Source organism: Salmo salar, chromosome 15 (genome assembly GCF_965601325.2).
Source record: "Salmo salar chromosome 15, fSalSal1, whole genome shotgun sequence".
NCBI lineage: Eukaryota > Metazoa > Chordata > Actinopteri > Salmoniformes > Salmonidae > Salmo > Salmo salar.
Window position 1 is genome coordinate 4,845,723 of NC_138305.1, and position 27,850 is coordinate 4,873,572.

General features: G+C 40.5%; 2 protein-coding genes across 5 annotated transcripts; both read left to right on the top strand.

The window, feature by feature from the left end:
* Window positions 1–60: 60 nt before the first annotated feature.
* naaladl1 (N-acetylated alpha-linked acidic dipeptidase like 1) lies at window positions 61–15,634 on the top strand. 3 transcript variants are annotated; one of them, XM_082961567.1, is made up of 19 exons: window positions 61–487; window positions 797–969; window positions 1,883–2,100; window positions 4,346–4,465; window positions 7,073–7,265; window positions 7,690–7,783; window positions 7,952–8,056; window positions 8,152–8,237; window positions 8,468–8,587; window positions 11,353–11,438; window positions 11,643–11,706; window positions 12,299–12,366; window positions 12,651–12,742; window positions 12,928–13,021; window positions 13,130–13,211; window positions 13,443–13,616; window positions 14,228–14,315; window positions 14,409–14,586; window positions 14,803–15,634. In XM_082961567.1, the coding sequence occupies exons 1-18, from the start codon at window positions 291–293 to the stop codon at window positions 14,557–14,559; spliced, it is 2,205 nt and encodes a 734-aa protein (XP_082817693.1). In that variant the 5' UTR covers window positions 61–290; the 3' UTR covers window positions 14,560–14,586; window positions 14,803–15,634. The 3 variants fall into 3 exon arrangements, with proteins under 3 accessions (XP_082817693.1, XP_045551315.1, XP_013998889.2); XM_045695359.1 differs by having other exon boundaries at window positions 14,409–14,501; XM_014143414.3 differs by having other exon boundaries at window positions 62–487; window positions 1,883–2,004; window positions 14,409–14,501.
* A 201-nt stretch (window positions 15,635–15,835) lies between these two features.
* LOC106570847 (palmitoyltransferase ZDHHC19) lies at window positions 15,836–27,282 on the top strand. 2 transcript variants are annotated; one of them, XM_014143415.3, is made up of 8 exons: window positions 15,836–16,095; window positions 16,226–16,347; window positions 17,176–17,315; window positions 17,734–17,915; window positions 18,001–18,103; window positions 18,252–18,343; window positions 26,571–26,890; window positions 27,139–27,282. In XM_014143415.3, the coding sequence occupies exons 1-8, from the start codon at window positions 15,971–15,973 to the stop codon at window positions 27,207–27,209; spliced, it is 1,155 nt and encodes a 384-aa protein (XP_013998890.3). In that variant the 5' UTR covers window positions 15,836–15,970; the 3' UTR covers window positions 27,210–27,282. The 2 variants fall into 2 exon arrangements, with proteins under 2 accessions (XP_013998890.3, XP_045551316.2); XM_045695360.2 differs by lacking the exon at window positions 27,139–27,282 and having other exon boundaries at window positions 18,252–18,369; window positions 26,571–26,860.
* Window positions 27,283–27,850: the final 568 nt, after the last annotated feature.

Below are 27,850 nucleotides of genomic sequence, written 5' to 3' on the forward strand. Positions count from 1 at the left end.
GTAATCATTAAACTTTACAGTGGGAGTTGGGGAGGGCTTTTAAGGGCTCATTATGCAGACAGTAAACCACAGATCCTGCTGGACATCCTACTTGCACACACCATTGTCTTTCACCCTCTGGAACTCTGAAATAGACTTCATATGTGTTTCTGTGTTCAGGTGAAACTTGTGTTTGTCAACGACCATTACTCAGAGACTTGGTTCAGAGTGTTAGAGACCTGGTTCTAGAGTGTTAGAGACATTGTTCTACTGTTCCAGAGTAGATCTCCAGGAAGAGGACCAGGAGGACCATGCTGAAGAAGGTGCTGCTGGGTAGTCTCGGAGCAGTTCTGGTGCTGACTGCAGGCATCCTGTTGGGGCACTTCGGCATCCAGAGGGGCTCCACCACCCCTGACTGGGTAGTGGACGTGACCCAGGATGTAGACGAGGCTCTCATCCAGAAGTTTATCGCAGAGGTGGACAACATTGCGATACAGGAGAACCTCAGGTCAGATGCTGGATATCAATCAATCAATTGCTCAATCAGATCACACGCTGCTGGATACTGTACCAGTGTCTTTAGATTTCCTTTTTTTAATCGCTAATCTTCCACATCTTTTTTAATCTGTTGAAGCAGGTCAGGAACAATATGGGCTAGATTATACACACACGCACGCACGCCGCCGCGCGCGCACACACACACACACACACACACACACACACACACACACACACACACACACACACACACACACACACACGTCCTCAGAGAGCATCTCTCTCATGATCGTTCCCTCGTCCCCATGTGTCTCTCCAGGGAGCTGACTAAAGTGCCCCACATGGCGACCTCGCCAGGGGACGAGAAGACGGTTCAGTACATGTTAAAAAGGTGGCAGGACCCAGAGACAGGTCTGGACCAGGCCTGGAGGGAGGAGTACAAGGTCTACCTGTCCTTCCCAGACCCCAACACCCCCAACAAGGTCACCGTGGGTGAGTCATGGGCTTAGGGTGCGTCCTAACTATAACCCTGGTCCCTGGCCCATATCATATAGTGCACTGCTTTAAGACCCAGCCAGGCCATGTAAAAGTCACATGTTATACTTACTAGTACAACTAGTAGTTGCTCTTCTGCTTGGTGTTGTGTGGCATTAGGAGGTAAACCAGGCTTGGTGTTGTGTGGCATTAGGAGGTAAACCAAGCTTGGTGTTGTGTGGCATTAGGAGGTAAACCAAGCTTGGTGTTGTGTGGCATTAGGAGGTAAACCAAGCTTGGTGTTGTGTGGCATTAGGAGGTAAACCAGGCTTGATGTTGTGTGGCATTAGGAGGTAAACCAAGCTTGGTGTTGTGTGGCATTAGGAGGTAAACCAAGCTTGGTGTTGTGTGGCATTAGGAGGTAAACCAGGCTTGGTGTTGTGTGGCATTAGGAGGTAAACCAAGCTTGGTGTTGTGTGGCATTAGGAGGTAAACCAAGCTTGGTGTTGTGTGGCATTAGGAGGTAAACCAGGCTTGGTGTTGTGTGCCAGTAGGAGGTAAACCAAGCTTGGTGTTGTGTGGCATTAGGAGGTAAACCAAGCTTGGTGTTGTGTGGCATTAGGAGGTAAACCAAGCTTGGTGTTGGGTGGCATTAGGAGGTAAACCAAGCTTGGTGTTGTGTGGCATTGGGAGGTAAACCAAGCTTGGTGTTGTGTGGCATTAGGAGGTAAACCAAGCTTGGTGTTGGGTGGCATTAGGAGGTAAACCAAGCTTGGTGTTGTGTGGCATTGGGAGCTTAAGTAGTCCATTTTACTCTGTCTATTATGTTTATACTCCTTGTGAAATGTCTTTGGTTGTTATTATTTTTATGGATATGATTCTGCATCAAAATCAACATTTTCCTACTACTGTGTGTGCGTGTGTGTTGCAGTGAGCCCCTCTGATGCTGTCCTGTACACTGCCAGAGAGAAGGAGAAGGCATATAGTTCAGACCAGGAGGATGCTGAGGTGGTTCAGCCCTATGCAGCCTATGCCCCCGCCGGACACCCAAAGGTAGGTCTTTACCCACCAACACACAGACAGGCAGACCAGGAGGATCCTGGGGTGGTTCAGCCCTATGCAGCCTACGCCCCCGCCGGACACCCAAAGGTAGGTCTTTACCCACCAACACACAGACAGGCAGACCAGGAGGATCCTGGGCCTATGCAGGACACCCAAAATGTCAATTTCTTAACCACATCCAAGATCCAAGGATGGTCATGTTCTTTATGTTATCTTCTCCACAGTTTATCAGTTAAATGACCTGTTCTGGGTCAAACAACTCACCGTAGGCTAGTTATTTAGAATGATAGCGTGACTGTGTATAGACAATATGTGGACGGACGGACAGGACAGATGGAAAGAAAAGGTGTCTTTCATGACCTCTATTTGTTCTCGAGGTTATTGGTTAACCAGTTTTATTTAGTTCATGTCATAAATGTCACCTCTCTGTGCCACCCACTGCATCGTCAAGGCATGACCTTTGAGGTTGCTGTTAAAATCTTAGTAAGATTTTAGATAATCCGCTCAAGGTCAAAAGGGAATATGTTTTATGATGTGTCTCATCAGATAACATTCAAATGTCTTTATTGCGTTGTGTTAAATTAGTCAAAACTCTTCTAAATAGATGATCAAAAAGGCAGTTGTTTCAAAACTCTAAGCACATTTTCAATTTACTAAGTACAACACAAAATCATACAGTCCCTTTTTCACCAAACTTAATCAATGTTTAACATTGCAATACATGTTCATATAAAGTAATTTCCTTTCGAAATGCTCACATTACTTTTGATATGCTTCTCTTATTTTTTGTTAAAATATATTTTCCTATTACATCATCCGACAGTTCTTAACCGATGATCAGTTAAACGTTTGGTGAACCTATAGATTTGACATGTAAACTGGTTTGTCTACAACAGAGTTTGAGGGGTTCACACTACTCCAATAGTGTACTGTAATAAATGCCATTTACATAGCAGATGTTTTGATCCAAAGGGACGACAATCCACACATTTTGGTATGTGACCGCAGTGGGAATAGAACCCACAACTCTGGTGTTGCTAGTGCCATACTCTTATGAACTGAGCCACTGTACAGGACCACTACAATGCTTCATTTTTTCCCTTCAATCCAATGAAGTGTATAAAGCCTGGATGACTGACAGGAGGCACTGTATTGAAGTCACCGCCCAGCCATCTTGGGTACACCTCCTCCATTGAAAAAAATAATATTTTGAAAGCTATAGAAATTCATTTATTAACATCTACATTCGTGTTTGACACTTTTATTCTATGACAGACATCTTACTGCATACTTTTAAGATTAGATTATGTGAGCTACATTTTTCTCAAAGTTTTGTTTGTTTGTTTAGAGTACCAATGTTACTGTCCCCACTACAACAACAAAAATACTTAAATACATGTCATTTTGTCCTTGAAACATTCAATTGAAATACTGTAGAATTCCATTCATTCCAATGGAGGACGTCTCCTTCTGGGGAGGGCCAATATGGGCGAACTGTGGCTTCAAAGCGTCTCAACGGCCATTATATAGCGTCGACAATCTAGGGTTTATGTGCATAATTGTTTCAATCGCTTTGGCGCTATTTACTCAAGTATGGCTTGATGGGAAACTAGTGCCTGCTAAACATTGTTTTTTTTCTTCATTTAATTTCATTTATTTAATTTGATTACAGTACATCTATGTTGTAATTATATCTGAACAAAAATGTGATGTTCAGTCAATTTTAATAGGTAGTGCAAGTATATTGCCCAATGTGAAAACAGTGTAATATACTGTAATCTACAGTACTGCACTGTACATTCAAAGGGCAATTTTGAAAACATGTATCTCAAGTCTTTTGCTATTGAAATAACTAGTTGTTATTATATTTCACAGTAACTTCTATTTTGGACCAATGGTTGTGTGGTGAAAAACGTCTACAAACAAAATTAATGCACAATGAAAAGTTTTGAACGTTAGACCGTTACAAGTCGTACCAGTTTGGAGTATTTGTACACAGAGTTTAGAAAATTCACCACATACAGTACTTGTGAAATCCAAAGTGATAAAACTGTAACGATGATATAGAAAATAATAAAGCAATAACAGGCTATAATGCACAATGAAAAGTTACTACTACTACTAATATGTTACTCCTACTACTAATATGTTACGCTTGTGGTGTCTATCTCCTGGTATTGTCTACTGTGATACCAGACTGATATCTACTACAATCTACTGATCACTCGGATATCAGTTTGATATCTCCTACAGTCATTTGATATCAGTCTTAGTTTTAGATTGAGGTAGATTGTGGTTCAATGATTGTGTGTGTGTGTGTGTGTGTGTTCAGGGGAGACTGGTCTACGCCAATCAAGGGAAGCCCAGTGACTACTTCCTACTCAACCAGACCCTGGACCTGACAGGGACCATCGCTATCACCAGATATGGAGGAGAGGGGAGAGCAGGGAAGGTGAGTCCAATTCATTGGCTGCAAATGCCATTACATTATTTTTTGTTTTTAGGATGACATTTGGTTGGTCAGAATTCCATGTAAATATTCAGACTCCTAGGGTAAATATTCAGACTCATAGGGTAAATATTCAGACTCATAGGGTAAATATTCAGACTCATAGGGCAAATATTCAGACTCCTAAGGTAAATATTCAGACTTCTATTGTAACTATGGTATTTTACATCACTTGTAGCCTACTGTAATTTGAAACATTAAAAAAAATGTCAAAAATCCTGTAAGAAATGGTTCACATACAATGCCTTCAGTAAGTATACACACCCTTTGACTTATTCCACGTTTTGTTGTGTTACAGCCTGAATTTAAAATGGATTAGATTGAGATTTTCTGTCACTGGCCTACACACAATACCCCATCATGTCAAAATGGAAATATATATATATATATATTACAAATTCATTAAAAATGAAAAGCTGAAATGTCTTGAGTCAATAAGTATTCAACCCCTTCGTTATGGCAAGCCTAAAGTTCAGGAGTAAAAATTGCTTAATAAGTCACATAATAAGTTACATGGATTCACTCAGTGTGTTTAACATTATTCTGTACCCCAAACATATAATTATCTGTATGGTCCCTCAGTCGAGCAGTGAATTTCAAACACAGATTCAACCACAATGACCAGGGAGGTTTTTCCAATGCCTCGCAAAGAAGGGCCATTATTGGTAAAAAGCAGACATTGAATATTCCTTTGAGCATGGTGAAGTTATTAACTACACTTTGGATGGTGTATCAATACCCCCAGTCACAACAAAGATACAGGCATCCTTCCTAATTCAGTTGCCGGAGAGGAAGGAAACTGCTCAGGGATTTCACCATGAGGCCAATAGTGACTTTAAAACAATTACAGAGTTTAATGGCTGTGAAAGGAGAAAACTGAGGATGGATCAACAACATTGTAGTTACTCCACAATACTAACCGAATTGACAGAGTGAAAAGAAGAAAGCTTGGATAGAATACAAATATTCCAAAACATGCATCCTGTTTGCAACAAGGCCCTAAAGTAAAACTCCCAGAAATGTGCCAAAGAAATTAACTTTTTGTTCTGAATACAAATCATTATGTTTGGGGCAAATCCAACATATCATTGAGTACCACTCTTCATATTTTCAAGCATGGTGGTGGCTGCATCATGTTATGGGTATGCTTGTCATCGGCAAGGACTAGAGCGATTTTTAGGGTAAAAATAATCAAGTAGAGCTAAGCACAGGCAAAATCCTAGAGGAAAAGCCTGCTTTCCAACAGACACTGGAAGACAAATTCACCTTTCAGCAGGACAATAACCCGAAACACAAGGCCAAATATACACTGGAGTTGCTTACCAAGATGACATTGAATGTTCCTAAGTGGCCTAGTTACAGTTTTGACTTAAATCGCTTGAAAACCTATGGCAAGAATTGAAAATGGCTGTCTAGCAATGATCAACAACCAACTTGACAGAATAATAATGTACAAATATTATACAATCCAGGTGTGGAACACTTTTAGAGACTTACCCAGAAACACTCACGGCTGTAATCGCTGCCAAAGGTGATTCTAACATGTATTGACTCAGGGGTTTGAATAATTATTTAATCAAGATATTGTATATTAGTGTTTTATTTTTTTTAATTTTTTTTACGAATGTTAGAATTTTTCTTCCACTTTGACATTACAGAGTATTTTGTTTAGATCGTTGACAGAAAAATACAATTTAATCAATTTTAATATCACTTTGTAACACAACAAAATGTGGAAAAAGTCAAGGGATGTGAATACTTTCTGAAGGTACTGTACATAAAAGAAGGAAGAATTTTCAAAGTATTGGAACAAGGCATGCATCCAAAATGGTACCCTGGCCACCAAAATAAAATTGGTTCTGTGAAGTTTCCCAGAAAATGTATTTGGTCATGACAAATGTTCTTATAACACAAAAACTGTTCAGTCGTGGTGATGATTTTGGAATGTTTGTATTAACCATAAAAAAAACAGACAAAATGTGTTCTGGGAATGAACATCAGGTCAATGTTTTTTGCACCCCAAAATAAACATTGTAGAATCATCCGCACAACTGGACAGTTATTTTATGGGAACATATATTTTGTGATGTCCCCACAATGTTCCCACCAGACTGTTCCCACAACCTAATGAAGCATTCTGGGAAGCTTTTGATTAACAGATTAACTGTGTTATAGGAACATTATTGCAACATCAGGCAAACGTTTTATACATACATGTTCAGTAGTGGTTGTTATAGATGTTGTGCACAACATTTTAGTGAAAGTTAGGAGAAAATTCCAAAGATATTTCATCTAAAACATTTTTGACAAATAACTAGATTTTTATCAAAAACATTCTCTGAATGTTTTGGGGCTGTTATCATCCTATGGTTAGATAATACTCTAACTAGAACATAATAGGAATCTTAGCTAATGTTCTGGGAATGTTCCTGGTTTGCTAGGTGGTAGTGCACTAAAACTAGTGCACTGTATTGGGAATAGGGTACTATTTCAGATACAACCCATGACTAACATCACCACTTTGACTGTCATGTCGTGCCTCTTCTCCAGGCCATCAATGCAGCTCCGTACGGTGTGATCGGGGTGCTGGTCTACACCGACCCGTGGGACATCAACGATGGCAAGATGTCCGACAACAACGAGACGTACCCCTATTCCTGGTACATGCCCCCCTCAGGGGTGGAGAGGGGCTCCTTCAACACCCACTATGGAGACATGCTGACACCCTACCTGGCCGCTAAAGGTAACCCATGATGCATTATGATGTGATGGTAAATAATTGACTTGTTATAAGAAGGTAGGACCTATGACCCTCAAAATGATCTTGACTAAAAGTAACAGCCATTTTTAATCAGTTACCACACATTTCAGTCTATTTCAAGAGATACTCTATCTGCTAAACTTCCTGTTAAATTACCTTTTGACCTTTGACATTATAGTGACAGTTGGAATCAAAAGGTAATAAACACCTAACTATATAGTTGCAGAATTGTCTAGATTGAACTAAAACAGGTTACAATTTGACTGCTGTAGAGGCTACAAAAATTGGCCATCATTGACCGTATTCACATGTATGTGATCGCCGTCGTAACTACATTGATCATCTTAGTCACTTAGACTTTCCAAGGCGTTTTCACAGTTCCCACTTCTGAAATGTCCATATGTAGACGACACATACAGAATACCAGAAAAGAATATCACCGGGATCCCGCCAATCCCGACTCAACCAATCGGGTTTGAGGATGCCTACGCTTTGATCTGGTGAGTGGGGTTTACCATTGGTCCATTGTGACGTCATTAACTTTTGTGGAGAGCTGATTGCTCCCCATGAGCCATTGGTCAACCAGAGTATTTGGTGTCCAAGAAGGGTCCGCCCAATGTGATTGGTTCTGAATCCCGCTTGGCATATTTGATTGGTCATCTCTGCAGTGAGCTGGGTGGAGAGCCCGCCCCATCCGAATGGCAGGGAGCATTCAACTGCACGTATAATTTTGGGGGACCAGGATTCAAACCAACATCTAACTTCAACAACAGGTGGGATTTGGTAAATCTCTATAAAGTACGACAATATCAAGTTTAGCTGTATGTTTGCTAAAAAAAAAAAATGTATGTAAATGTCTCTGTTCCAGCGATGTAAAACTGGACATCTATAACCGTGAGGAGCTGAAGAATTCTGCCAATGTGATGGGGGTGATTCGAGGCAGTGTTGAGCCAGGTGAGAAGGATTCAGCTCTAGCTACCAAACCACACTTAGGCCATGGTGAAGAAGTTACCTCGAGTCAAGCACTGAGTCAAGCATTATGACAACATATGCATTGTGCATCATACAGGCAAAACAGTTAATATACAAAAACACAGACAGTGAAGAATCATACACACACATTTAAAGCAGACCAGTGTCAAACTAAAGTTTTCTCTAATCTAATTCAAGTCTTTGTCCCATAGACAGGTATGTGATCTACGGTAACCACAGAGACAGCTGGGTCCACGGGGCCATCGACCCCAGCAGTGGAACCTCCGTGATGCTGGAGGTGACCCGGGTGCTGGGACGGATGGTCAAGCAGGGTGAGCATCACAGTTAGACCTGGGTTAGGGAGTTAGACCTGGGTTAGGGAGTTAGACCTGGGTTAGGGAGTTAGACCTGGGTTAGGGAGTTTGTAACGGGCGTCGTAAGGATTGGACCAAGGTGCAGCGGGAACGTGTATACTCATCTTCTTTATTTTTATTAAAAGACGGAAAAACAAAAGAAACACGTATACAAAACAACAAACGACACTAAACAGTCCTGTCAGGTGCACAGACACAAAACAGGAGACAACTACCCACAAATCCCATAGAAAAAACACCCCTCTTAAATAAGACCTTCAATTAGAAGCAACGAGGAGCAGCTGCTTCCAATCAAATCAAATCAAATGTATTTATATAGCCCTTCTTACATCAGCTGATATCTCAAAGTGCTGTACAGAAACCCAGCCTAAAACCCCAAACAGCAAGCAATGCAGGTGTAGAAGCACGGTGGCTAGGAAAAACTCCCTAGAAAGGCCAAAACCTAGGAAGAAACCTAGAGAGGAACCAGGCTATGAGGGGTGGCCAGTCCTCTTCTGGCTGTGCCGGGTGGAGATTATAACAGCACATGGCCTAGATGTTCAAATGTTCATAAATGACCAGCATTGTCAAATAATAATAATCATAGTAGTTGTCGAGGATGCAACAAGTCAGTAACACAAGAGTAAGTGTCAGTTGGCTTTTTCATAGCCAATCTTTGAGAGTATCTCTACCGCTCCTGCTGTCTCTTGAGAGTTGAAAACAGCATGTCTGGGACAGGTAGCACGTCCGGTGAATAGGTCAGGGTTCCAGCAGGTCTGGGACAACAGGTCTGGGACAGGTAGCACGTCCGGTGAACAGGTCAGGGTTCCATAGCTGCGGGCAGAACAGTTGGAACTGGAGCAGCAGCACGGCCAGGTGAACTGGGGACAGCAAGGAGTCATCAAGCCAGGTAGTCCTGAGGCATGGTCCTAGGGCTCAGGTCCTCCGAGAGAGAGAAAGAAAGAAAGAAAGAAAGAAAGAGAAAGAGAGAATTAGAGAGAGCATATTTAAATTCACACAGGACACCGGAAAAGACAAGAGAAATACTCCAGATGTGACAGACTGACCCTAGCCCCCCGACACATAAACTACTGCAGCATAAATACTGGAGGCTGAGACAGGAGGGGTCAGGAGACACTGTGGCCCCATCCGATGAAACCCCCGGACAGGGCCAAACAGGTAGGATATAACCCCACCCACTTTGCCAAAGCACAGCCTCCACACCACTGGAGGGATATCTCCAACTCGACAAGGCCGAGTATAGCCCACAATTATCTCTGCCACGGCACAGCCCAAGGGGGGGGCGCCAACCCAGACAGGAAGACCACGTCTGTGACTCAACCCATTCAAGTGACGCACCCCTCCCAGGGACGGCATGGAAGAACACCAGTAAGCCAGTGACTCAGCCCCCGTAATAGGGGTAGAGGCAGAGAATCCCAGTGGAAAGAGCTTCCCTGTAGCTCAGTTGGTAGAGCATGGTGTTTGCAACGCCAGGGTTGTGGGTTCGATTCCCACAGGGGGCCAGCACAGAAAAAAAAATGTATGAAATTGTATGAAATGTATGCATTCACTACTGTAAGTTGCTCTGGATAAGAGCGTCTGCTAAATGACTAAACTGTAAAATGAAAAAATGGGAAACCGGCCAGGCAGAGACAGCAAGGGTGGCTTGTTGCTCCAGCCTTTCCGTTCACCTTCACACCCCTGGGCCAGACTACACTTAATCATAGGACCTACTGAAGAGATATGTCTTCAGTAAAGGTTGAGTCTGCATCTCTCACATGGGTAGGCAGACTATTCCATAAAAATTGAGCTCTATAGGAGAAAGCCCTGCCTCCAGCTGTTTGCTTAGAAATTCTAGGGACAATTAGGAGGCCCGGGTCTTGTGACCGTACGTGTAGGTATGTACGGCAGGACCAAATCAGAGAGATGGGTAGGAGTAAGCCCTGTAATTCTTTGTAGGTTAGCAGTAAAATCTTGAAATCAGCCCTTGCCTTAACAGGAAGCCAGTGTAGGGAGGCTAGCACTGGAGTAATATGATCACATTTTTTTGGTTCTAGTCAGGATTCTAGCAGCCGTATTTAGCACTAACTGAAGTTTATTTAGTGCTTTATCCGGGTAGCCGGAAAGTAGAGCATTGCAGTAGTCCAACCTAGAAGTAACAAAGGCATGGATACATTTTTCTGCGTCATTTTTGGACAGAAAGTTTCTGATTTTTGCAATGTTACGTAGATGGAAAAATTGCAATTGACCTTCCAATTGAAGGTCAACCCCATTAACTAAACATAGACATAGAAAGACTAGAACTAACATAGAAATAAACTAACAAGAACATAGCCCAACAAACCCCGAAACACTCTAAACAAACACCCCTCCTACATAGTACATAGCCCAACAAACCCCGAACCACATAAAACAAACACCCCCTGCCACGTCCTGCCCAAACTACAATAATAAATAACCCCTTTACTGGTCAGAAAGTGACAGAGTTAGACCTGACTTAGGGAGTTAGACCTGGGTTAGGGAGTTAGACCTGGGTTAGGGAGTTAGACCTGGGTTAGGGAGTTAGACCTGGGTTAGGGAGTTAGACCTGGGTTAGGGAGGTGAGGTGGTTTTATCTAACTGGGCTCAGTTAGATAAAGGAGCTGAACAAAAAAAAGAGGAACTACTGTAAGACAACAGAATGATACCCAGTCGTTGTTGTTGGGAGCAGTAAACAGTGAACAACATTACCGCCTGTCTGTCAGGGAAATGGAGGCCACGGAGGTCCATCATTTTTGGGAGCTGGGGAGCCGAGGAGTTCGGTCTGATTGGATCCACAGAGTACACTGAGGTGAACAATCTAAATCAATCAAATGTTATTTATAAAATCCCTGTTAACATCATCGGTTGTCACAAGGTGTTTCACAGTAACCCATCCTTCAACCTCTAAAGGCAAGCAGCAACATAGGGTCAAGGAAAGGATTCCCTAGAGGGAAGAGATCCACATTATGGTGTTTCTGATAGAGATAAGATAACGTAACATTCTCCTCTCCAGGAGTACTATAGCAAGCTGAGTGAACGTTCTGTCGCCTATATCAACGTGGACATAGCTGTATTCGGTAAGAGTGATTTATTTTATACCTTTATTTAACTAGGCAAGTCAGTTAAGAACAAATTCTTATTCACAACGACAGCCGAGGAACAGTGGGTTAACTGCCTTGTTCAGGTGCAGAACGACAGATTTTTTTACCTTGTCAACTCGGGGATTTGATCTTGCAACCTTTCCGGTTACTAGTCCAACGCTCTAACCACTAGGCTACCTGCCACCCCAGTGATGACAGAGGTAGCATGTTAAACTGATGGTGTTTTTACTCCAACAATCAAGGCCCGTATCCACAAAATCATCTCAGGGGAGGAGTGTTGATCTCAGATCTGTAACATTATTCATTATGATGTAAAAGGTAAAGCTGATCCTACTCTGAGATGCTTTGTGGATACGGGCCCTGGGCAACTGTTCACAGTACACATAGTTATCAGTTAATAAGTACTGGTTTCTTGGACACAAGCCAAGTCCCGGACTTTTAAAAAGCACTTTTAAATGGAGAATATGTGTCCAGGAAACATTCTCTGTGTGTAGTGGAAGCATTGTGTTTGAACTAGCCCTGTCTGAAACACTGACCTCCAGTATCCCTTGTCATCCCCCTGCTCCAGCTAACGCTACTCTAAGGGCATCGGGGTCCCCCTCTGCTCAGAGTGTTATCCTCAAGGCCTCCAAACAGGTGAGGCCTCTAATTCTCTTCTCAATGCCGTCTGGAGTTAAAGAAAGACCTCCCATTGTTGTATGCTCACATAAACTTCATAGAAAATGTTGCAAAAAAAAGTATGAGCGTACAACAGTGTGTGGGTATTTATACTCCTTTCATCGTCTGTCAAACTAACAATGGAGGATTAAATATCTGACTCTTACAGTAGTGCCAAAACATCTGACCATTTATCAATCTATCTTCTTTTTTTTGTCCAAAAAGAAGCCATCACTATATGGTGTTTGTTTGTTTTTCTACAGGTGAAGACACCTGGATCAGACTCGACATCCGTCTACGACAACTGGATTCGCTACTTCAACCGTACTAGCCCCGCCTACGGAGTCATCCCCAAGTGAATAGCCTACTTTCTCTTTACATGAAACAGTAGGGTCATGTGACGAGACCTAGAGGACTATTTAAGAAATGGGTTAAGATGTCAGTGAAATGATTTTAGGGATTTTAATTCGCTCTTCACTTAATCTGAAGTCATAGCAGACGTTTGATTGGTTAATGTTTTTATTTTTTTATTTATTATAGTGTGGGTTTTCTGACTGGGGCAGGAAGTGATTACGCTGCCTTCATCCACTTCCTAGGAATCACCTCCATGGATATCTCCTACACCTACGACAGAGTAAGACATGAGACACACACACACACGATGAGGGTCGTTTCACTGACTTAACAGATGATCAGTTAGTCTTCTAAGTCACATCCCATGATCCATGCTGTTTTCATGCAGACCAAAACCAGAGCCAGAATCTACCCAGCGTACCACACGGCATACGACACCTTTGACTATGCCTCCAAGTTCATCGACCCAGGTGAGCAGGGAGGTATGGGCCAGGGGGCTACAGGAGGAACATAAAGACAAACCCACTGCTGTTGGCCTTATGAGTTCAATATCTCTCTCTTTATATATATACTGTATGTCTCTCTATTGTCTTTCTCCTTGGTCTCTCTGTCCCTTTCCTGTCAATATCCTTACCCTGTATATATCTCTATCCCTCCCTCCATCCTTCCCCTCTCTCCCCTTCTTCCCTTCTTCCCCTAAGGGTTCACCAGTCACCAGACGGTTGCCAGGACGGCAGGGAACGTCCTGATGCGATTGGCTGATAGCCTTCTGTTGCCGTTCAACTGCAGTGACTATGCAGAGACTCTGGAGGGATACCTCAATAAAGCCATGGAGCTGTACACTGATGGACTGGCAGCACACATGATCGCTATAGGTGGGTCACAGTCACTAGAACACACACACACAGGGATAGCGAAGGGGTAGGGGTGAAAAGGTGGATGGAGGGATAGAGAGGTGATGGAAGGGTAGAGGGGTGGATGGATAGATGGAGACAGTAGCTGATGCTATGTTTGTGTCTAAACAGCTAACAGCGTTTCCCACATCAGTAAACCCCGTTAGCCACTAGCTGCTGTAACAGAGCGGTTTCTGATAATGTGGCTTTATCTTTTGAACGGTTTAATCGACAAAATACTATGACCCCATTACTGAACGACAACAGTGATAATGATGAGGTTCATATCAGTCACTTCAAACCATACTTCCTTCAGATTGAAATGCTGTCAAAAGTACTGTCAGACTGATTTGTAATACAATTAAAAAAGTAAATATTGTCCGTTGATTATATCACTTTTTTTATATGGTGGAGTCACAATTTCTTTTTATATATCAAGATGAGGTCGTGGAGCCAAAAAGTTTGGGAACCTCTGGTTTAAGTTGTTTAGAGAAAACAGACACACAGACACAAACAATCTCAGGGACCAGTCAACAATATTCTATGGTTGAGAAACACTGTTCTAGAATATCCTGTCCCTGCTCCTATTTCAGAGCCATTACAGAATGCTGTGAGGAATTTCCGCTCTGCAGCCGCCAGACTGGACCAGCTGATCAGAGATTCAGACTTGGCCAATGAGACGTGAGTGGTAGCTCTTTACACACACACACACACACACACACACTCTCTCTCTCTCTCTAAACCGTTCTAAACCAGTGCTTTGTCCATATTAAGGCCCCTGAAGGTGCGTAGGATCAATGACCAACTGATGCTCCTGGATAGGGCTTTCCTGGACCCTGGGGCGTTCCCTGATCGATATGGATTCAGGTTGGGAAACTATGTTACGATCTATCCCCTAGATGAGCCTCCACTTTTTACCATCTAGCATATTTGATGATCGATATGGATTCAGGTTTGGAAACTTTGTTATGTTCTATCCCTTAGATGAGCATCCACTTTTTACCATCTAGAATATTTGATGTTTTGTACACCTTTCATTAAATGCTTCATTGAATGCTTAGGCCACTCCCCCTCTCTTCCCTCCTCTGACCATCTAACATCACTCACCATACCTTCTTTCTACCCGTTACTCTCTCTCTCTCTCTCTCTCTCTCTCTCGCTCTTCCAGACATGTGATCTGGGCGTCCAGTAAGGCTGGACAGGCTACCTTCCCAGGACTGGCTGATGCGTATACCAGAGCTAGGTCGACTGGACTGGACAGCGACTGGAAAGAAGCACACCGTCAGCTGTCCATCCTGATCCAGGCCATACAGGGAGCCGCTCACACACTGGGAGACGCCATTTAGAGAGAACATTGAGATACTGATATATGTTATGATATACAGTTTACATATATAATAATAAAGTTTTAATTATATTGTATTTCTGTGGATGAGAGACTATCTCATGGAATGTCATCCTATGTGCAGCTGGGCATTAGAATTGGAATTAGATAGAATGGATAATACCCTTATTATCATCGTAAGGTCAGCCATTTTGGTCAGGGATTTGGTCAACCATGGTTTGGCAGTGCTGTGATAAGATATTGTCTAAAATAATGAATTTGAAGACTTTATCTTCCTTGTATGTTTGTTAGCTAGCTAGCTTTATAATTATATTACACCATTTCTGGTCAAATGTCTTACTTTTATTTTCCTGCATAAGTAAAATCAGAATTATACTTCGACAGCCATTCGTAAATAGACTCCACCTCTAGAAATGTTATAGGATCTCTGGGGTCAGCACCAGATTGCTATAACATTATGATGTGGTTCGCTGATATGTCAAATGTCTATCCAGACGTTATAAGATCTGGTATGCGTCAGCAACGTTTGAGCAGATTGTGGTTAGCAACCCGTCTGCTTAGGGAGACTAATGACTATCAAAATAATAGCCTAACGTTATAAAAAGCTCTGTCTACATATATATTTACTATTTAATAAACAATTAAATAACAATCATAGGCCTATATGGCTTAATAGTGTGTGCGTTTTTCTTATTATTATTTTTAATCTAGGCTATATAGTCTATGTTATTTTAAATAGACTACCAAGTATTTTCTAAGTAAACACTTCCTGGCTTGAGCGCGTTCTCTCATATATGGTTTCCATGACAGCAGCATCGGTGTCCTCTATCATCAGGAAGTGGAAAGCTGGATAGAACTACATTCATTGTAGCTCAATGAAAATAATGAATTTTTAGATGAAAGAGTAAAGAATAATTTTTTTTTCTTTTTTTTCCCGAAAAGTGTTTTGAATGTTAGCTAGAAACTAACATAAATTTGAAGTTTGGACGGCATGGACTCGGACAACGAGAAGCCGCGCAAGAAGAAGAGACGGCCGCACTGGATTGTGAGAGGCCTCGGGCCGAGTTTTACTGCCTGCATGGGTTTCGTAATAAGCGTGCTGTACATCACTTTCCCGTAAGTTTACAAGCTAATTTTCTCCTTATATTAGGTTGTCCCTAAATGTCACATTCAATCAAAACCCATTCCACCTATAGTTTTCTGCGAGGATGACTTGACAGTTGACTTTATCCCCTGTCCTTGCCAGGTGCGCGTGGTTGGCTACTCATGTTTCAGTGGCCTATCCTGTGGCCTCTGCAATGTTACTAACTGGGACCTTGGTAACTTTCCTGGTGTCAAGTTTCATGGATCCTGGCATTCTCCACCAAGGTAATATTATCATGTTAACAACAGCATTATAATAGGATTATTAAATATAGCTAGATGACATCTAAGGGAGCTTTGATATTCCTTTCAAGAGTTATTAATAAGTAAGCAACTAGGCTACTTCCTATACCAAGAGGTCTATCATTATTGCACAGGTGCTACAGATCTGCTCTCTTCATTTGAATCATTTGTTGTTGCAGAGAATTTTCCTGTGCAGCTGAAATGCAAACGTTTAATGCATTCGAGTTTTAAAAAGCCTTCTAAAGTTTGTAATTCCCACTTTAGAATGTCAGACTCGATTTGCCCTTGTAACAACGCAGCTTCTGTCCTTCTCCTCTCCCCAACCTGGGCTTGAACCAGGGACCCTTGGCACACATCGACAACAGTCACCCTCGATGCATCATTACCTATCGTTCCATAAAAGCTGCAGCAATGCAGAGCAAGGGAAACAACTACTTCAAGGTCTCAGGGCGAGTGACGTCAGTGATTGAAATGCCACTAGCATGCATCGTTAACTAGCCAGCCATTTCACACCGGTTACACCCTAACAAAACAATTATCAACCCCTACATGAATGTCCATTAATTACAATCCACATAATAATTAATTTCCTGTTGCTGCAGGATTATTTTCCTGCTGTGAGAGACTGGTCAAATTAAGATCTTACATCTGTATCTGAGTCAAGTCCTGCTCCAGATTCTCCTTTAAAGTCGCTACATTTTTATCCAGAAGTTCCCATGAAGGAGCAATGTTTATAAAGCCTTTCTCTCTCTCTCTCTCTCTATCCCTCCCTCTTCTTCCACCTCTCTCCCTCTCTTTCCTCTCTCTCAGGCCCCCCATGGCCAGGCACAGCAGAGGTGGCCTATGTGATAGTGAATGGTCAGAGGTATGATATGGACTGGTGCAGTAGGTGTGAGATCTACCTTCCCCCTGCTGCATGGCACTGCCGTCGCTGCAATGCCTGTGTGGACGTAAGTTGTATTGAAATGCGCGTGCCAAACATATCAGACTGGAACCACAATTCAGGAAAGTGTCATCAAAATGGCTTTATCTTAATCTACCTCCCCCTGTTCATTATCGTTACCTACTTCCCTCTTCATTATCACCTCACCCTGTTAATTATCTACCTCCCCCTGTTCTTTATCTTTATCTACCTCCCCCAGTATATTATCTTTATCTCATGTAGTCTCAGGCTTTATGTGCTATCATCAGATCTGTTTGCACCTGTTATGTGTGTCTTTTCTGTGTGTGTGTTGTCTGTCTGATTGTGTGTGTGTGTGTGTGTGTGTGTGTGTGTGTGTGTGTGTGTGTGTGTGTGTGTGTGTGTGTGTGTGTGTGTGTGTGTATATGTTGTCTGTCTGGTTGTGTGTCTGCATGTGTGTTACACAGCGGTTCGACCACCACTGTGAGTGGCTGAATAACTGCGTGGGGAGACGTAACTACCGTGTGTTCCTGCTCTTCCTCCTGCTGCTGACGTCATACCTGCTCCTGGTCCTCTCCTCCTCTCTGTTCTACCTCTTCCTCACCCTCCTCACCCTGCACCAGCCCTTCAGCCTGCCCCACGCCACCACGTATCCACACACACACACACACCTGGGTCACAGTCCCAAAGTGTATGCATACTATTCTCTTTAAACCTTAACATTAACTGGCCAGTGTGGTCGTCATGGTTACCAGCCTGGCCTGTGTACTCTTGGTCTTGGTTATACTCATCAGTAACATCAAGCTGATCTCCAATGGAGAGCCGTCTTCTACTATAGTAAGTCACTACACTCTCTCCCCGTCACGCTCTCTCTCTCTCTCTCTCACACACACACACACACACTAATTGGAGCAGCATTCTGTTGACTGAGGATGTATTATAATCTGGTGCCCCATCTCTCCCTCTCTTTCTCTCTCCTCTGTAGGAGCCCTACTTTGAGCCTGATGATAAGAACCCGTTTGATCAGGGCTGCTGGAAGAACTGGACCCACGTCCTCTGTTCCCCGACTGGACCCAGGTACACTACATCACTAATACAAACAGGTACATCACTACTACACTAATACAAACAGGTACATCACTACTACACTAATACAAACAGGTACATCACTAATACACTAATACAAACAGGTACATCACTACTACACTAATACAAACAGGTACATCACTACTACACTAATACAAACAGGTACATCACTACTACACTAATACAAACAGGTACATCACTACTATACTAATACAAACAGGTACATCACTAATACACTAATACAAACAGGTACATCACTAATACAAACAGGTACATCACTACTACACTAATACAAACAGGTACATCACTACTACACTAATACAAACAGGTACATCACTACTACACTAATACAAACAGGTACATCACTAATACACTAATACAAACAGGTACATCACTAATACAAACAGGTACATCACTAATACACTAATACAAACAGGTACATCACTACATCACTAATACAAACAGGTACATCACTAATACAAACAGGTACATCACTACTACACTAATACAAACAGGTACATCACTACATCACTAATACAAACAGGTACATCACTAATACAAACTGGTACATCACTACTACATCACTACTACACTAATACAAACAGGTACATCACTACTACACTAATACAAACAGGTACATCACTAATACACTAATACAAACAGGTACATCACTAATACACTAATACAAACAGGTACATCACTACATCACTAATACAAACAGGTACATCACTACATCACTAATACAAACAGGTACATCACTACATCACTAATACAAACAGGTACATCACTACATCACTAATACAAACAGGTACATCACTAATACACTAATACAAACAGGTACATCACTAATACACTAATACAAACAGGTACATCACTAATACACTAATACAAACAGGTACATCACTAATACACTAATACAAACAGGTACATCACTAATACACTAATACAAACAGGTACATCACTAATACACTAATACAAACAGGTACATCACTAATACACTAATACAAACAGGTACATCACCACATCACTAATACAAACAGGTACATCACTAATACACTAATACAAACTGGTACATCACTAATACAAACTGGTACATCACTAATACAAACTGGTACATCACTACTACACTAATACAAACAGGTACATCACTACTACACTAATACAAACAGGTACATCACTAATACAAACAGGTACATCACTACTACACTAATACAAACAGGTACATCACTAATACACTAATACAAACAGGTACATCACTAATACACTAATACAAACAGGTACATCACTAATACACTAATACAAACAGGTACATCACTACATCACTAATACAAACAGGTACATCACTACATCACTAATACAAACAGGTACATCACTAATACACTAATACAAACAGGTACATCACTAATACACTAATACAAACAGGTACATCACTAATACACTAATACAAACAGGTACATCACTAATACACTAATACAAACAGGTACATCACTAATACACTAATACAAACAGGTACATCACCACATCACTAATACAAACAGGTACATCACTAATACACTAATACAAACTGGTACATCACTAATACAAACTGGTACATCACTAATACAAACTGGTACATCACTACTACACTAATACATCACTACTACACTAATACAAACAGGTACATCACTACTACACTAATACAAACAGGTACATCACTACTACACTAATACAAACAGGTACATCACTAATACAAACAGGTACATCACTACTACACTAATACAAACAGGTACATCACTAATACACTAATACAAACAGGTACATCACTAATACACTAATACAAACAGGTACATTACTAATACACTAATACAAACAGGTACATCACTACATCACTAATACAAACAGGTACATCACTACTACACTAATACAAACAGGTACATCACTACTACACTAATACAAACAGGTACATCACTACATCACTAATACAAACAGGTACATCACTAATACACTAATACAAACAGGTACATCACTAATACACTAATACAAACAGGTACATCACTAATACACTAATACAAACAGGTACATCACTACTACACTAATACAAACAGGTACATCACTACATCACTAATACAAACAGGTACATCACTAATACAAACTGGTACATCACTACTACACTAATACAAACAGGTACATCACTAATACACTAATACAAACAGGTACATCACTAATACACTAATACAAACAGGTACATCACTACATCACTAATACAAACAGGTACATCACTACATCACTAATACAAACAGGTACATCACTAATACACTAATATAAACAGGTACATCACTAATACACTAATACAAACAGGTACATCACTAATACACTAATACAAACAGGTACATCACTAATACACTAATACAAACAGGTACATCACTAATACAAACAGGTACATCACCACATCACTAATACAAACAGGTACATCACTAATACACTAATACAAACAGGTACATCACTAATACAAACAGGTACATCACTAATACAAACAGGTACATCACTAATACAAACAGGTACATCACTACATCACTAATACAAACTGGTACATCACTAATACAAACAGGTACATCACTACATCACTAATACAAACTGGTACATCACTAATACAAACAGGTACATCACTACATCACTAATACAAACTGGTACATCACTAATACAAACTGGTACATCACTAATACAAACTGGTACATCACTAATATACTAATACATCACTAATATACTAATACAAACAGGTACATCACTAATATACTAATACAAACAGGTACATCACTACTATACTAATACAAACAGGTACATCACTACTATACTAATACAAACAGGTACATCACTACTATACTACTACAAACAGGTACATCACTAATACAAACAGGTACATCACTAATACACTAATACAAACAGGTACATCACTACATCACTAATACAAACAGGTACATCACTACATCACTAATACAAACAGGTACATCACTAATACACTAATACAAACAGGTACATCACTAATACACTAATACAAACAGGTACATCACTAATACACTAATACAAACAGGTACATCACTAATACACTAATACAAACAGGTACATCACTAATACACTAATACAAACAGGTACATCACCACATCACTAATACAAACAGGTACATCACTAATACACTAATACAAACTGGTACATCACTAATACAAACTGGTACATCACTAATACAAACTGGTACATCACTACTACACTAATACATCACTACTACACTAATACAAACAGGTACATCACTACTACACTAATACAAACAGGTACATCACTACTACACTAATACAAACAGGTACATCACTAATACAAACAGGTACATCACTACTACACTAATACAAACAGGTACATCACTAATACACTAATACAAACAGGTACATCACTAATACACTAATACAAACAGGTACATTACTAATACACTAATACAAACAGGTACATCACTACATCACTAATACAAACAGGTACATCACTACTACACTAATACAAACAGGTACATCACTACTACACTAATACAAACAGGTACATCACTACATCACTAATACAAACAGGTACATCACTAATACACTAATACAAACAGGTACATCACTAATACACTAATACAAACAGGTACATCACTAATACACTAATACAAACAGGTATATCACTACTACACTAATACAAACAGGTACATCACTACATCACTAATACAAACAGGTACATCACTAATACAAACTGGTACATCACTACTACACTAATACAAACAGGTACATCACTAATACACTAATACAAACAGGTACATCACTAATACACTAATACAAACAGGTACATCACTACATCACTAATACAAACAGGTACATCACTACATCACTAATACAAACAGGTACATCACTAATACACTAATATAAACAGGTACATCACTAATACACTAATACAAACAGGTACATCACTAATACACTAATACAAACAGGTACATCACTAATACACTAATACAAACAGGTACATCACTAATACAAACAGGTACATCACCACATCACTAATACAAACAGGTACATCACTAATACACTAATACAAACTGGTACATCACTAATACAAACAGGTACATCACTAATACAAACAGGTACATCACTAATACAAACAGGTACATCACTACATCACTAATACAAACTGGTACATCACTAATACAAACAGGTACATCACTACATCACTAATACAAACTGGTACATCACTAATACAAACAGGTACATCACTACATCACTAATACAAACTGGTACATCACTAATACAAACTGGTACATCACTAATACAAACTGGTACATCACTAATACAAACTGGTACATCACTAATATACTAATACATCACTAATATACTAATACAAACAGGTACATCACTAATATACTAATACAAACAGGTACATCACTACTATACTAATACAAACAGGTACATCACTACTATACTAATACAAACAGGTACATCACTACTATACTACTACAAACAGGTACATCACTTCTACAAACAGGTACATCACTAATACAAACAGGCACATCACTAATACACTAATACAAACAGGTACATCACTACTACAAACAGGTACATCACTAATACACTAATACAAACAGGTACATCACTACATCACTAATACAAACAGGTACATCACTACATCACTAATACAAACAGGTACATCACTAATACAAACAGGTACATCACTAATACACTAATACAAACAGGTACATCACTAATACACTAATACAAACAGGTACATCACTAATACACTAATACAAACATGGAACATCACTAATACACTAATACAAACATGGAACATCACTAATACACTAATACAAACAGGTACATCACTAATACACTAATACAAACAGGTACATCACTAATACACTAATACAAACAGGTACATCACCACATCACTAATACAAACAGGTACATCACTACATCACTAATACAAACTGGTACATCACTAATACACTAATACAAACAGGTACATCACCACATCACTAATACAAACAGGTACATCACTACATCACTAATACAAACTGGTACATCACTAATACACTAATACAAACAGGTACATCACCACATCACTAATACAAACAGGTACATCACTACATCACTAATACAAACAGGTACATCACTAATACAAACAGGTACATCACTACATCACTAATACAAACTGGTACATCACTAATACAAACAGGTACATCACTACATCACTAATACAAACTGGTACATCACTAATACACTAATACAAACAGGTACATCACTACATCACTAATACAAACTGGTACATCACTAATACAAACTGGTACATCACTAATACACTAATACAAACAGGTACATCACTACATCACTAATACAAACTGGTACATCACTAATACAAACTGGTACATCACTAATATACTAATACAAACAGGTACATCACTAATATACTAATACAAACTGGTACGTCACTACATCACTAATACAAACTGGTACATCACTAATACAAACTGGTACATCACTAATACAAACTGGTACATCACTAATACAAACTGGTACATCACTAATACAAACTGGTACATCACTAATACAAACTGGTACATCACTAATACAAACTGGTACATCACTAATATACTAATACAAACTGGTACATCACTAATATACTAATACAAACAGGTACATCACTAATATACTAATACAAACAGGTACATCACTAATATACTAATACAAACTGGTACATCACTAATATACTAATACAAACAGGTACATCACTACTATACTAATACAAACAGGTACATCACTACTACACTACTACAAACAGGTACATCACTTCTACAAACAGGTACATCACTTCTACAAACAGGTACATCACTAATACAAACAGGCACATCACTAATACACTAATACAAACAGGCACATCACTAATACACTAATACAAACAGGTACATCACTAATACAAACAGGCACATCACTAATACAAACAGGTACATCACTACTACAAACAGGCACATCACTAATACACTAATACAAACAGGTACATCACTAATACACTAATACAAACAGGTACATCACTACTACAAACAGGTACATCACTACTACAAACAGGTACATCACTAATACACTAATACAAAACAGGTACATCACTAATACAAACAGGCACATCACTAATACACTAATACAAACAGGTACATCACTAATACAAACAGGTACATCACTAATACACTAATACAAACAGGTACATCACTAATACACTAATACAAACAGGTACATCACCACATCACTAATACAAACAGGTACATCACTACATCACTAATACAAACTGGTACATCACTAATACACTAATACAAACAGGTACATCACCACATCACTAATACAAACAGGTACATCACTACATCACTAATACAAACTGGTACATCACTAATACACTAATACAAACAGGTACATCACCACATCACTAATACAAACAGGTACATCACTACATCACTAATACAAACAGGTACATCACTAATACAAACAGGTACATCACTACATCACTAATACAAACTGGTACATCACTAATACAAACAGGTACATCACTACATCACTAATACAAACTGGTACATCACTAATACACTAATACAAACAGGTACATCACTACATCACTAATACAAACTGGTACATCACTAATACAAACTGGTACATCACTAATACACTAATACAAACAGGTACATCACTACATCACTAATACAAACTGGTACATCACTAATACAAACTGGTACATCACTAATATACTAATACAAACAGGTACATCACTAATATACTAATACAAACTGGTACGTCACTACATCACTAATACAAACTGGTACATCACTAATACAAACTGGTACATCACTAATACAAACTGGTACATCACTAATACAAACTGGTACATCACTAATACAAACTGGTACATCACTAATACAAACTGGTACATCACTAATACAAACTGGTACATCACTAATATACTAATACAAACTGGTACATCACTAATATACTAATACAAACAGGTACATCACTAATATACTAATACAAACAGGTACATCACTAATATACTAATACAAACTGGTACATCACTAATATACTAATACAAACAGGTACATCACTACTATACTAATACAAACAGGTACATCACTACTACACTACTACAAACAGGTACATCACTTCTACAAACAGGTACATCACTTCTACAAACAGGTACATCACTAATACAAACAGGCACATCACTAATACACTAATACAAACAGGCACATCACTAATACACTAATACAAACAGGTACATCACTAATACAAACAGGCACATCACTAATACAAACAGGTACATCACTACTACAAACAGGCACATCACTAATACACTAATACAAACAGGTACATCACTAATACACTAATACAAACAGGTACATCACTACTACAAACAGGTACATCACTACTACAAACAGGTACATCACTAATACACTAATACAAAACAGGTACATCACTAATACAAACAGGCACATCACTAATACACTAATACAAACAGGTACATCACTAATACAAACAGGTACATCACTAATACACTAATACAAACAGGCACATCACTAATACACTAATACAAACAGGTACATCACTAATACAAACAGGTACATCACTAATACAAACTGGTACATCACTAATACACTAATACAAACTGGTACATCACTAATACACTAATACAAACAGGTACATCTGTAACGTTCGTCGCCTGGTGATGAGGAAGCGGACCAAAACGCAGCTGGGAGCGAACACATGTTTATTCTTTACACTGAAATAAACACGTACACAAAATCAAGAAAATGCCGATACGTTAGCTGCTCAAAACAAAGAGACAACACCCCACCAACAGCGTGGGGGAAAAGGAACTTAAATGTGATCGCAATCAGAGACAACTAGCGACAGCTGTCTCTGATTGGGAATCGACAGCACCCAACATAGAAATAAACCACGGAAAAATACCCAACATGACACACCCTGACCCAAAATACCCGAGTTCACCTGGTCAGGGCGTGACAACATCACTAATACAAACAGGTACATCACTAATACAAACTGGTAGTCCTTTACTGTAAATGCTCCATATGTCAGTCAGCTCAATTGGAAATTACCTTTAAATTGCGCATTGTCCAAATCCACCATCAGATTGAATCCTGCACCGATAGTGATAACCTGTTGTTGCTGTTGTTGTCCAGGTATCTGGGGGCTGTGAAGCCCAGCAGCAGAGGAGACACTGAGGGGGACTGGAGCAGTCTAACCCTTCTCCATCAGGAGGACCAGTGTTTGTACAGCTGCAGCTCAGTCCCCTGTTGTAATACTTGTAAACATCACCAGGTGGCGGTAGGCCCAGCCAGCCCAGGCCATTTCAAGCATAGCACACTGAGTCTAGACAGTCTGAAGGAAGGGAGAGGGTGTTGCTGCTGCTACAGGGAAGTAGTACCAGCCGGCTGTGTGACAACAGACAAACACAGCGACAACAACAAGCCCCCACAGAGCTCTGCTGTGGAGATCCCAGGTGAGGTACAGGTTCAGAATTGGGCAAGTCCTCTAGTGACTGACTGGTTTGGGTTCTTTCATTCAGCTTCTGATGTAGACCTGAGAATTATTTTCTGTGCTATGAATGGTGATGGATTATTGAACCTGCTGCTAGGTTACCAGAACATCAACAAAAATGCTGTAAACATCACAACATATTTCCATCATAGAGTGGTATTCCTAGTCCACTTGTAAAAATCTTTATTTGATTCTGAATCATACTCACAGATATGTTGGCTGCTGGTGATGAGGACTTGGACCAGGAACGGGATGGAGTTCTGATCAGAGCAGCAAAGTAGCTTTACATCCTGACCACCAGAGGGAGCTGTGTAGACAGTGAAGAGGGGGGAGGGGCTGAGTGTGAAGCGGGGGGAGGGGCTGAGTGTGAAGGGGGGGGAGGGGCTGAGTGTGAAGCAGGGGGAGGGGCTGAGTGTGAAGGGGGGGGAGGGGCTGAGTGTGAAGGGGGGGAGGGGCTGAGTGTGAAGGGGGGGGAGGGGCTGAGTGTGAAGCGGGGGGAGGGGCTGAGTGTGAAGCGGGGGGAGGGGCTGAGTGTGAAGCGGGGGGAGGGGCTGAGTGTGAAGCGGGGGGAGGGGCTGAGTGTGAAGCGGGGGGAGGGGCTGAGTGTGAAGCGGGGGGAGGGGCTGAGTGTGAAGCGGGGGGAGGGGCTGAGTGTGATGCGGGGGGAGGGGCTGAGTGTGAAGCGGGGGGAGGGGCTGAGCACCAAAGAAGAAGCAGATCCTCTGCTGTTTTAAAAAATAAATGAATATTTTTTTCTCAACAAGGTCCAACTTCGTTTGATCATCACATTCAGCATCACATTGATCGTCACATAAATCATGACACGTTGATATCTTATTTCTTCTGCTCTCTGTGTGTGTTTGAGTGAACAAATTCATAGCAGTGTGTCTGTGTTAGTCCAGGTCTTTTGAGGCAGGTAAAA